At 37.1% G+C, this 12,561-nt stretch overlaps 1 protein-coding gene across 1 annotated transcript in view; it reads left to right on the plus strand.

The window, feature by feature from the left end:
- Mob1b (MOB kinase activator 1B) overlaps positions 1–12,561 on the plus strand; it is a 34,910-nt gene that overhangs the window by 14,696 nt on the left and 7,653 nt on the right. The window contains exons 2-5 of the mRNA XM_057772277.1: positions 143–309; positions 1,780–1,873; positions 7,715–7,848; positions 10,932–11,095. Of these exons, the coding sequence (XP_057628260.1) occupies positions 143–309; positions 1,780–1,873; positions 7,715–7,848; positions 10,932–11,095 (559 nt within the window). The remainder of the gene's footprint in view (positions 1–142; positions 310–1,779; positions 1,874–7,714; positions 7,849–10,931; positions 11,096–12,561) is intronic.

The raw sequence follows: 12,561 nt of genomic DNA on the forward strand, positions 1-12,561 counted from the left end.
TAGCTAGTACTATTTAAGTTTGGGGACCGAAAGTGTAATTCTTATTAATTTTTGGATATTTAAGATGACTTATTTTGCCCAGTAATAAATTGTAGATTCTATTGATAATATATTACTCCCCTTTTCTTTTTTCTATTCATAGTGGTAGTCGCTCTTCTAAAACTTTTAAACCAAAGAAGAACATCCCAGAGGGTTCTCACCAGTATGAGCTCTTAAAACATGCAGAAGCCACACTTGGCAGTGGGAACCTGCGGATGGCCGTCATGCTTCCTGAGGGAGAGGACCTAAATGAGTGGGTCGCAGTGAACAGTAAGTAGCCGACTGTTTCTCACCAGACTCTGAATCGGGACAGTGACCTCAGTGCAGGTGAATGTTTAGGTGCTGGTTTTTCTAGAATCTATTTAGTCTAATAGTTACAATATGGTGATGACAGACAGCCTAATGTCACTATTTAGTAATGTCCTAATCTGTTAGTCTTCATGCCATTTTATCTGAGTATGAAATTTTATTAAATGTCCATAGAACTTTACTGTCACTTTATTTTTTAATTATGTGATTAATTATAATGTGATATTTCTGGACTAACACAGTTTTGTTATTAAAAATAAAATGGTTTGTTCTTTTTACTTTCTTAGTGAGAGCCATTTTCTCATGAGATGATTTTTGTGACATCTCAAAGATAATCAGAATAAATTTCCAATGTATGTGTACATTATTATAGGGTCTCACTGTGTAGCCTTCTTTGGCTTAGTACTCACTATATAGGTTAGGGTGGTCTTCAATGTACAGAGATTCATCTGCCTCCCAGTTGCTAGGATTAAAGGTCCTGCCCTGCTCTGCCCTCTTGTCCCTTCCTTTCTTGTCCCCTCTTCTCTCTTCTCTTTCCTTTTGGCACTTGTTTGTGCTTTTGTATTTTTGAGAGCTCATTTATTAGTTAATTTAGTTATTTGAATTTTTTCACATTTATTTATTTGTGTGTTTGTATTAATGTGTGTGGGAACACATGCCATAGCAAGTATGTGAGGGTCAGGGGACAGTTTTTTCTCTCTGCCATGTGGGTCCTGGGGATCAAACTCTGGTTGTCAGGCTTGGTGGCAAGCACTCTTACCCACTGAGTCATTTTGCTAGCGTGCATATACTAATTAAGAAAGATTAAGAATGGCTGTGTAGTACCCTGTATTTTAGACTCTACATATTAAGTCTAGGAGCAGTTAATTCTGTCTGTATTGTCTGTCTGTCTGTCTGAGTCGCTAGAACTGTTTTAGTGTTTGTGGTTCTGCAATAGCCGTCAGTGTTCTCCCCTAGCCTCCACATGCTCACACAGTTCACAGTGTTGTTGGGTATTCTTGGCTTTTCCATTTTGAAGGTAAGTGTTTTGGGAGGAGTGGCTTTGGAATGGCAATCCATAATCATTAAAAATTTGTGGTTTCATTATTACTGAGATTCTTTTCATAGGGTTTTATGATTATCTAGAAACTTTTTGTGAGGGGGCATTTTAAATTGTTACATTTTCTGCTGTGTTGTCTTCTCTTACTCACATATAGTTCTTTGTATATTTTATGTATACATTTTTTAATGTAGGCTGCCAATAATTTTTCATGCTCTTGTGTTGCTCCCTAGTACAAGCTCCTCGTTTTAGTACAGTCAACAAATTGGGGCTTTGGTGTGAACTTTTCCACCTGGTTTTGTAGGGAAAAAGAACCTGGGATTCTGCTTAAATAAAGTGAAAATTACTTTCTTACTGTTTTATTTTACTTATGATGGACATTTGCTTTGCAGCTGTGGATTTTTTCAATCAAATCAATATGCTTTATGGAACCATCACAGACTTCTGTACAGAGGAGAGTTGTCCGGTGATGTCAGCTGGACCAAAGTAAGATATGATTAATGTCCAGTTTTCCTTATCACTGTCCTTGGGCTTTTAGATGAGAAGGAAATGTCTAGCCATGCGCTTCCTGGGTCCTAGTGTTTTCCTCAATGGCTTCCTGTTGCTGCCTTTTCTCTCTTTACAGGGTATCTTTCCCATCCACCTGAACTGGCTTCCTGGAAACTCCTTGCCAGTTACTCTGTTTCTTCTGAAAAGTTGCTTTGTCTATTCTTCTTGGATACCTTTATTTTCTTCTGTTTCTTTTGTTTTTTTTAGGGAAACATTTTATAATTTATATATAAAATTTCAGTAAGAAACAATGTAAAATGATAAGAATATTCACATTACATTAAGAGTCAAAAACAATAAAAAAATCCAAATTTAAAAGAAGACAAAAACCTCTCAAAACAATGAAAAACTCACACACATTGAATGTAAATTTTAATTCTAAAACAAGAGTATGAATAGAGCATTTAAAATGATCTCAGTCATTTGGCAACTCATCATATCATTGCAAGAAACAGATCTGATCTTAAAGCCTTATTTTATGAAAAACTTAAGTCGGATAGTTTGTTCTTTATAGGATTTAAAACATGTTTAAAAAAAAAACCTGGTGATAAAACCAGTTTCTATCCTGAAATAACTGTCTAAAACACCATGGCATCTTGAAGCTGAATAGACTGCAGTAGTCTCTTCTTCAAGCATTTCTCTTCACTGAAACAGTATGGAGATGGGCAGAGGCTTGGGAATAGCACAAATGAGAGCAGAGGGCATAGGGCGCAGCTTCACCTGAACCAGTCATTTATGTTAATAGAGCTGGTGGTAAAGCCACAGAGGCAGGGGAATTGGAAAATAAGTTACATTCTTAAAAACCAGTCACGGCTGTGGACAGAAAGCGGTGGAGTCTGTTCTTCTCCTTAACTGCTTGACTTGAATGCATGCATGAATTTCTGTTTCCTACTAGTCCATATGCAGATAGTTATAGGGCAGGCAGAGTCCTAGAACTCTTCTACTAATGACTGCATAGCATTTAGAACCCCCTTTTCATTAAAAAAATAATAACAAAATAAACAGATAATACAGTAAAATTTACCGATAAGAAATCTCTGTAAAATCAAGTGTTCATTGATTAGCATCATACATTGAGTAAAATACGACCTATTTTTACATGTGTATATGGTATGCACAGGAGGCAGCCTGGTATCTGATGGGCTGGAAGGATTGCATTAGTGATGTGTACTCTGGGAAACCCCAATTTCCACTGTTAAATATATACCTACTTTGCTGATTCAGATACGAAGTAAACTTATCTTCCTTTATCTGAAGTGAATGTACATAATACTGTCTATGGACAATAGTTTATAAAGCTATTTAAAATCTAATAAAAACAAACTTCCACCTAGGAGCTTAACAGCACATGCAAATTCTTTCCGTTTCTTCTTTTTCTCTCATGTTAATGTTTTACTATGTCTCACCCTTGCAACAGGCCCGCGCTGAACATTTCTTTTCCTGTGGAGCCATTTAGTATTCTTCAGTGTAGATGTGCTCTTTCTACTTAAATTTTTTATTTTTTAAAAAAATTGTTTTTAATTTGTGTGTGTGTGTGTGTGCGCGCATGTGCATGTAGGTGTGTGCATGTGAGTGCAAATGCCCACAGTGGCCGGAGGCATCCGATTCCCTGAAGCTGCCACAGGTTGGAGCCTATCTCAGGTCCTCCAGAAGAGCTTTGCACTCTCTAAACACCTGAGGCAACTCTCTAGTCCTAGTGGTTTTGCTCTTATAATAATATAGTTGTGTTTATACTGTAATATTGTGTGCACACACATGTGTGTGTGCTCAGCATCAAATCAAAGATGGCAAGTCTTTATTTGTTCTTTTAAATCTGTCTTGGTGCAAAGACAGCGCTTACCACCTACCTCCTCAGCAATCAATATTGGTTTGGCCAATGACCTTTTGAAGTTGTCTTTTACTATTACTACTAATAAAGGCCACTGCTATTTATTTAGTGATATGTGAGTATATATTTGACTTCATATTCCAACATATCAGAAAATTGCTGGCCCTATGCATCAACATGAACGTAAAGAATTTAGTCAGCTGATCAAAGAACTTAGAGCAGAGATATGGGAGCTCAGGAGAGGTGTGTTGCTATCTTAGGAGGTAAACACTGGCCATCCTCACTAGAAAAGCAGAGCTGTGTTTGCTCTGTACTACTTTCTTGCCTACAGAGATGAGTTTCCCCAAATCTTGGTTCCCTGCTTCCTTTCTCTTCAGTTCTCTTCTGAGAGAATTGTAGCTGGTGCTTTTCACTTCTTGAGGAACGCTTTATTGGAGAACTGTCCTTGGTGGAACTTTTGTTGTTGCTTTTTTGTGTTAAAGTCTTTGTTTAACCTGGTCTGTCCTGGAACTCCCTTTGTAGATCAGGCTGGCCTTGGACTCACAGAGTAAGCACTGTGCCCTCTGTCTTCTTGAGCCTGAGATGAATGGTAATGTACCACCACACCCAACCTTCAGTAGATTTTTAGTCAAGGATGCCTTTAACAAATTTGATTTTAAATGAATTAGGTATCCCTTTGAATAAATATTGTGACAGATGACAATGTCTTAATTTCATCAAATTTTTGTCTGTCTCTTGTTGTTAAGATTTCTTAAGAAAAGAAAAAGCATTGAGGAAATTAAATTTCCTTTTATAACTTAATTCCTATTGGTATTTTTAGTGTTTAGTTCAGATGTTTTAAATTTCATGTGAAAATGGATGGTTTTAATTTTGCTATTACATGGTTAGTTTGTTTTGAGGGACAAAGTAGCTCTGTCTTCTAAAAAAGGTTCCTCTGTAGCACGTTGCATGACCTGCTCCTGCCACTCGCTTTGTCCTTTAAATAAATAAACAGCTGTTTTGAGACTACATTTTACCTCTGCAGCCCAGGTAGGCACTGGACTAGAATCTGAGTTGTGTTGGGTTATAGCTGTGCCCTTTCCTTGTTCCTTGTTCTGTTTTCCTTTTCCTTCCTTTCTTTTTTTTTTTTTTTTTTTTTTTGCGAATCCCCCCACCCCCATGGGCTTTCTCTGTGTAGCCCTGGGTGCTGAGTGCTGGGATTAAAGGCATGCACCACTACACTCTTTTTTGAAAAACTCTTCACTCCTTCTATTTTTATTTTTTTAAAGATAGTTTTACTATGCAGCCCATGCTGCAGTGTAGACCAGGGTAGCCTCACACTCACAGAGATCCACCTGCCTCTGCCTCCCAAGTGCTTAGATTAAAGGTGTGTGTCCAGTACACCTGGGACTCTTGCTAGGAGTTGTCCCAGTTCTTTATCTTTACTCACAAAGGAAGAATTGTATCATGCAGAGATGTCTGTTAATTTCAACTTTGGTGTTTCCCACTGCGGGTCATCTTGTCAACACTCATTAGCAATCCTGAGTTTAGATTTGGGTTGTATAAGATCAACCAGTAGCCTCTTACCGAGTGATACTAAGTGCTGTTTCTGAGGACTTGGTTGACACTTGCTGTTTAATATGATTGGGAAAGAAATAGTGGCTATTTTGGAGCTGTAATTCACAAGTAAATATTGTGATAACAGAAGAGAATTTTAAAGAGAATCGTCTGTTAAAGAGTGGAAAAAAACAGTTGGGGGTAAAGTAGAGTTACCCAATGAAGTCATTTGGTTGGTTGGTTTGTTTTTTCAAGACAGGGTTTCTCTTTTTAGCCCAGGCTCTCCTAGATCTCACTCTGTAGACCAGGCTGGTCTAGAACTCATAGAGATCCACCTGCCTCTGCCTCCTGAGTGCTGGGATTAAAGGTGTGGGTCCTCACTGACCAGCTTGTATTTAACTTTCATAATAGAGAAAATTCTGACTGGGAAGGTGATTAACCAGAGTAGCAGGGTACCAGTAGGTGTTTGAGACTTCACAGTGGATTTGATGGTCATTCCTTGTGCTCAGCAGTGATAAGAAAGGCTCTTCTAAGAATGTTTGTTAAAGTGTGTCCTTGCTTAGATCAGTTTTGGATTATTATTAAGGTTTAGATTTGCTAAATAGAAAGGATCTTCATACTATTGAAGATAATTTTTATCAGAAATACACCATGTAGTATTTCTCTGTTAGATTGCTATTTTGTTAGCTCACTAGTCTGTTTTTTAGTCAGGTCAAACTCAGGGAGAAAGGTTAGAAAATAGTTGATTTAAAAGTGATGTAGTAGCTGGATGGTGGCTGCACACACCTTTAATCCCAGCACTCCAGAAGCAGAGGCCTGTGGACCTCTAAGAGTTCAAGGACAGCCTGGAGAAAGACAGAGAAACCCTGTCTTGGAAAACAAACAAAAAAGTGAAACAGCGTTTGGTTGGTGGTAGTGCTCTTTAATCACAGCACTTGTAGGAGAAGCAGGTGGATTTCTGAGTTTGAGGCTAGCCTGGTGTACAGAGTAAGTTTCCGGACATGCAGGGCTATATGGGGAACCCTGACTCGAAAAACAAAACCAAAAGCAAAACAATAACAAAAAAAGTTAAGTAGCAGGAGAAATGTTGGAAACTAAAAATCTAAATGTCAGTTGAGTTTATACATTTTTATATTTTGGAGTCTCAGCTATGTACTTACTTCTTTAGGGCTATGTTGATGAATGTGTATACTGTACAGTTTCTAAGAAGAGTCCTATTATCTTAAAAGTCAGGGAGGTGTGTGTGTGTGTATGGTGTGTGTGTGTGTGTGGTGTGTGTGAGAGAGATTGAGAGACTGAGAGATTAGAAGAATTGTTTAAGAAAATAACTTGAATAACTTGAGGTTTTGACCCTCAATATAGACCAAGTAACTTGTTTTATATTTGCATTTATAGGTAGATCTTTCAAGAGTAAATTGTCCATTTTAGACAGGTAGTTCATACATATTTTTACTTATACATTTATGGGTGTCTCTTCTACTAATCTGCTTTTCTGAGTAGGGGAAGTGTATTCGTTTTAGTGTTCGTTGTTCTTGACCTTGTGTTTCTCACATGGTTACATATTAAATCAAAGGGTTAATTTTGGTTAATAGCCTAAACAAGAGCATATTTGAATTGCCAGTTTTCTTTAAGGATATATTAGTTCCTTGTTCAAATGTAACCATTCTTGGAACCATTCTTATTTACATTAGTTTTACTTTGAATTTTCTGTCATTCTTTATATTTCACCCCAAATTTAAAGCCCCCAAGTAAAAAGAATTGTACTGCATTTTATGTAAGGAAGAAAAACTAGCCATTGTAGAACAGAATAGTAACTTCTTCTATTTCAGCAATATATTATTCTATTCTGTATTACAGAGAGCTCTTTAATTCAGGGGCTGTGCATGGCAGTCCCTGTTTAAACTTCAGTCCTTGGGAGGCAGAGTCAGGTGAATCTGAGTTCTTTGTCAGCCTGGTCTACACAGTGAGAGACTTTTTTATTTTTTTAAAGAAAGAAAAAGAAAAGATAGAAAATTGGACAGGTGAGGAAAACATCTAAATAGAAGATGACTTCAGCCTGCAGTGGTGGCGCACACCTTTAATCCCTGCACTCGGGAGGCAGAGGCAGGCGGATCTCTGTGAGTTTGAGGCCAGCCTGGTCTACAAGAGCTAGTTCCAGAATAGGCTTGAAAGCTACAGAGAAACCCTGTCTTGAAAAAACAAACAAACAAAAAAAGAAGATGAATTCAGTGTGATCTCCTTAAGTTGAATTTTGATAAAAGCAAACAGGCTACTGTTGATTAGGAACATGTACTTACTTGGAGAACAGATTGTTTAAAACATATTTGTATATATATTTCTCATACATATACTTATATGCACACTTTTATACCTCCCTTGTGATGGTCTGTGTGCTTTCTTTCCTTTCATTGCAGATATGAGTATCACTGGGCAGATGGAACCAACATTAAAAAGCCTATCAAGTGCTCTGCACCAAAGTACATTGATTACCTGATGACCTGGGTTCAGGACCAGCTGGATGATGAAACATTATTTCCATCAAAAATTGGTAAAATTATTTTTTGTAATTGAAATAAATCATGATGTATTTAATTTTGTTTCTATAATTGCATACTCTCTCTTCCTGTCCTACCCATTTGAGTAATTCCCTGGGACTGTGTTGATGATCATTTTTATTATGCAGTTTCCATGAAGAGACACCAAGAGCTTTTTAACCCAGTCAGACATAAGCAAGCTGTCTTATGTAAATTGTTTTTTTTTTACCCTTACACCTAGTGTTTTAAATACATACTAATTTAAAGGCCAGAATTAATAGAAAATAAGTGATCTATTTCCTAATTTATTATTTGCTAAAATTTTTGTATTAAAATATTAGTGACATTATTTCTAATTAGAGAAGTTATTTTTGAGTGTGTTTTAAGTTCTTTTTTTCCTTCCAAGACAGGGTTTCTCTGTGTAGCTCTGGCTGTCCTAGAACTCACTTTGTAGTCTAGACTGGCCTTGAACTTACAGATCCCCGCCCCCTCCCGAGTGCCAGGATTAAAGGTACATACCCACCATGCAAAAGGCTCCTTTTTTTTTTTTTTAAAAAAAAGAATTATAAATATCTAGTAGTTTTCTTTTCAGAAGCAAGTCCCAAATGGAAGCTTATTACTATTTCAGGAACCATAACAGGTTGCCACATCAATCAAAATATTTCTAATTTTTATACATTTAAAGAGTGTTCTTATGTCCCTTTTCATACTAAATGTATTAATGATACCCTCTTATATATTTAAATGATGGACAGATGAATTTATGATATAGAAAGATAATAAAATCTGGCCTATCATACAAAAAAGGTAATAGGTAATAAGACAGCTAATGATATCTGTCACACTTAGGTTTATTTTCTTTTTCCTTCAATTTTCCATAGTTTGTATCTAATTTTATACTTATGATAAAAAACTGTGGTTTTTATGGCTCATAAAATAAATCTTAAAGATTTATTTTTGTTCTTTTGTTTTGAGATAGGGTCTCCCTCTGTAGCTCAGGCTGGCATCAAGCCTATAGCAATACTGTCTGAGCCTCCTGAGTGTGGTTACAGGCATGAGCCATCACACATCACATAGATTTTGATATCAAAATATTTGTGAAGAAAAAAACAGCTTTAAGGATTTGGCCTGACATAGGTCGAGTGACTTGTTTGGTATGTTTGCTTAAAGGTCTGCATTGTGGCCGTTAGACAGCTAATATGTGTCTGTACCTCTTCAAACTGTTACAACTGTGTTTTCAATTAACCCTTAGAGTTTTGTTAAACAACTTTTGGCTGACATTGTATGCTTTAATTAGAGCACTGTTCTCCAATCTTAGGTCCTTTTTGTGTTTTTTGGTTTTTATACAGTGCTATGCCTAGAATATGCGGGCTTCAGTCTTTTTCTTTTATGACTTTGCTATTTTAGAGTGTCCTTTGACTGTGGTGTGCTTGTGTCTCTGTGATTTATAGCAGTGTGAAATGGGCAATAGTATCACGACACAGAGTCAGTACCAGTGTTTGGTTGCATTGCCAAGTTCAACATTTAGAATATAGGATTTTGTATTCTTTTCCTTCCTTTTAAAAATTTACTTATGGAGCCGGGCGGTGGTGGCGCACGCCTTTAATCCCAGCACTCGGGAGGCAGAGGCAGGCGGATCTCTGTGAGTTCGAGACCAGCCTGGTCTACAGAGCTAGTTCCAGGACAGGCTCCAAAGCCACAGAGAAACCCTGTCTCGAAAAACCAAAAAAAAAAAAAAAAAAAAAAAAAAAAAATTTACTTATGACTATTGTGTGTGTGCATGTGTGTGCTTGTGTGTGCATGTGGATGTCAGAGGTCGTGGCACCAGGTCTCTCCTTTACCTTTACGTGCTTTCTGGGGATTGAGCTCAAATCATCAGGCTAGCCCAGCAAGTACTCTACCTGCTAAACCATCTCACTGGCCCAGATTTTTCTTAAAATTGAAATATTTTATAATTTTTATATAGCATGATGCTAATATATATTTATAGTAAAATAGTTTTTATAGTAAAATAAATAAACATGCTTTGTCTTACAGTTAATTTATTTTATTCTGTTAGGAAAGTAGCTATAATTACGCAACTAATAAAATGTAAATATGGTATATTGTTATGTTTCATTCTTATTTTTTATATTTGATTTTTAGATTTGGTTGTCCTGTATCTTTGCTACAGATATTTTTGTGTTTATCTCTGACCTATATTCTCTCATATCCTCCTATCCCTTTAACTCAGTAACCATGGTTTTATTCTCTATGTATGTCATTTTCTTTTCTTTTTTTTTTTTTTTTTAAAATATTTATTTATTATGTATACAATATTCTGTCTGTGTGTGTATGCCTGAAGGCCAGAAGAGGGCGCCAGGCCTCTTTACAGATGGTTGTGAGCCACCATGTGGTTGCTGGGAATTGAACTAAGGACCCCTGGAAGAGCAGGCAATGCTCTTAACCACTGAGCCATCTCTCCAGCCCCCTCATTTTCTTTTTCACTCAAAATATAAGATTGAGAAATAGTCTGTTTAGGTTTGATGTGCATTTAGTATAATATCCTCCCAAATTCAAATCTCCCTAATTAATTAATTAATTTTGAGGCAGGATCTTGCTATGTATCCCAGGTTGGTCTTGAACTCACTATAATCCTGTCTCAGCTGTTCAGGTGCTGAATTATAGATATGTGACTATGCCTGTATCAGGATCTCCTATAGGCTAAGTTGTATGTGTGTGTCTTGTCTGTGTGTCTGATATATTAAAAGCATTAAACATAACTAAGGTGGTTAATATGTTGTTACCACATATTTGTGTAGTGCTTAATGCTAACAAATCTACGAATATGGGAGTGCGCTCTGGCCGTGCTGCCTCCGAGGTGTTTATTTGTAAAGTGGTAGTATGTTAGAAATATGCCATAAAGAAGAATCATTCTGAGTTTTAAAGCTCTGGAGTTTGCTTTCATTCATGATGTGCTGAGAACCTCTCAAAGATTTTATGGGCATGAAAACAGGAATCCATACACATTACATCTTTCAGCCCTGTTGCTACTTGATGACAAAGCATGCTTCTTTGTGCTCTTTTCTTATTAACAGAGGGGTTATCTCTTTACTAGGTGTTCCATTCCCGAAGAATTTCATGTCCGTGGCGAAAACAATTCTCAAACGACTCTTTAGAGTTTATGCTCACATATATCACCAACATTTTGACCCTGTGATCCAGCTTCAGGAGGAAGCACATCTCAATACATCTTTCAAGCACTTTATTTTTTTTGTTCAGGTAGGTGGATTCATAAGGCTTTTCTTGCTCCATGTTTATTTGTAGAATTGTGTGATGAATAAATGGTGTACATACACTGTCAGGACAGAACTTGCTATCTCTATCCAATCTACACCCTATCTTACACTTTCCAGGATGATAATGATGGGCTTTTTCCATCTTAATTTCATTACTCTACCAGTTTATGGTAGGCAACTCTGAAATGGTTTCAAGATGCCTGGCCTTGCTTGAACTGTGCCAATTTCCAGGCCATATGAAGGGGCTAAATAAGAAATCTGAAGAGTGAGTCAGATATGATGATACTTGCCTATAATCTTGACAATTGAGAGGCTGAAGCATAAGGATTGAGTTCCAGGCCAGCTTGCTGCTTAGCAAGTTTCAGGTTATCCTGGACCATAAGCTCCGGTCTCAACAAACAAACAAATGAACAAAAGTGGATAGACAGCAAGCAAAACTAACAGAAACAAGCAACAAACAAAGTAGGGGGAAAATGCAGTCAGACTGTGAACTCCACTAGTTGGGCACACTTGTAGTGGACTTGGTCTCAAGTGTTCTAGCACTCTTGTTTTCTTAGCCCTCTACTTTCAAAGAGAAATCTTGGATCTCTCTTAGTGGACTCTTTTATATATATATTTTGAATATCACTTTATTTTTTTGAGACAAGGTTTGTTTGTGTTGCCAGGACTTTCCTGGAACTCACTCTGTAGACCAGGCTGGCCTGGAGCTCACAGAGATCTGACTGCCTCTGCCTCTGGGGTGCTGGGATTAAAGGCATAGGCCATCATTGCCTGGCTCCCCCAGTTCTTTTTAAAACCTTATTCTAAGTAATTTTGAAGCATGACTACTCATCATGTGTGAGGAAAGGAAGGGCCAGAGTGTGTTTTAGAGGTCCCTTACAGTTTATTTCCCCTTTGTTTAGTCCTCAGAGAGAGCCTTTGAAATGTAGACTAAGAAAGCAGGCATGGTGGCCCCTACACACAATCCCAGTTCTCTGGATACTGAGACAGGAGAATCAGGTAACCAGCGTGGGCTACCTGTCAGTACCTTGTCTCAAACAAATGAGGAAAGAAAAAAACTATGTATGAATAGAGTTTTGTTTAATTTTCAAATTAGAGAAATAATAAGGAAAAATGAAAGAGTTGGAAATAGATGGGCCAGGTGGTTTGTTTCCTGTTTCTGTAGATATTAGAAGGAGATGTTGGTTGAGAGAAAGCAAGTTTTGTTTGTTTTTATATGTGAGCATATGTTATAAATGTCATTTTTACTTTCCTCTCCACCAAAAAAAATGTATCCATTTTCACTAATACATACTTAAAGGCATACTTTAAAAAAAATACCTGTAAAAAGACATTTTAAGAGGTTATAAGTTTGCAAACTTTGTTGGGGAGTTATTTGACAGTCTGATTTGTAGACCCATAACAACACAAAACCACTGAAGTTTTACATTAGTATTTTAGTTAGCAGAA

This window comes from Chionomys nivalis, chromosome 6 (assembly GCF_950005125.1).
Source record: "Chionomys nivalis chromosome 6, mChiNiv1.1, whole genome shotgun sequence".
NCBI classification, from domain to species: Eukaryota; Metazoa; Chordata; class Mammalia; order Rodentia; family Cricetidae; genus Chionomys; species Chionomys nivalis.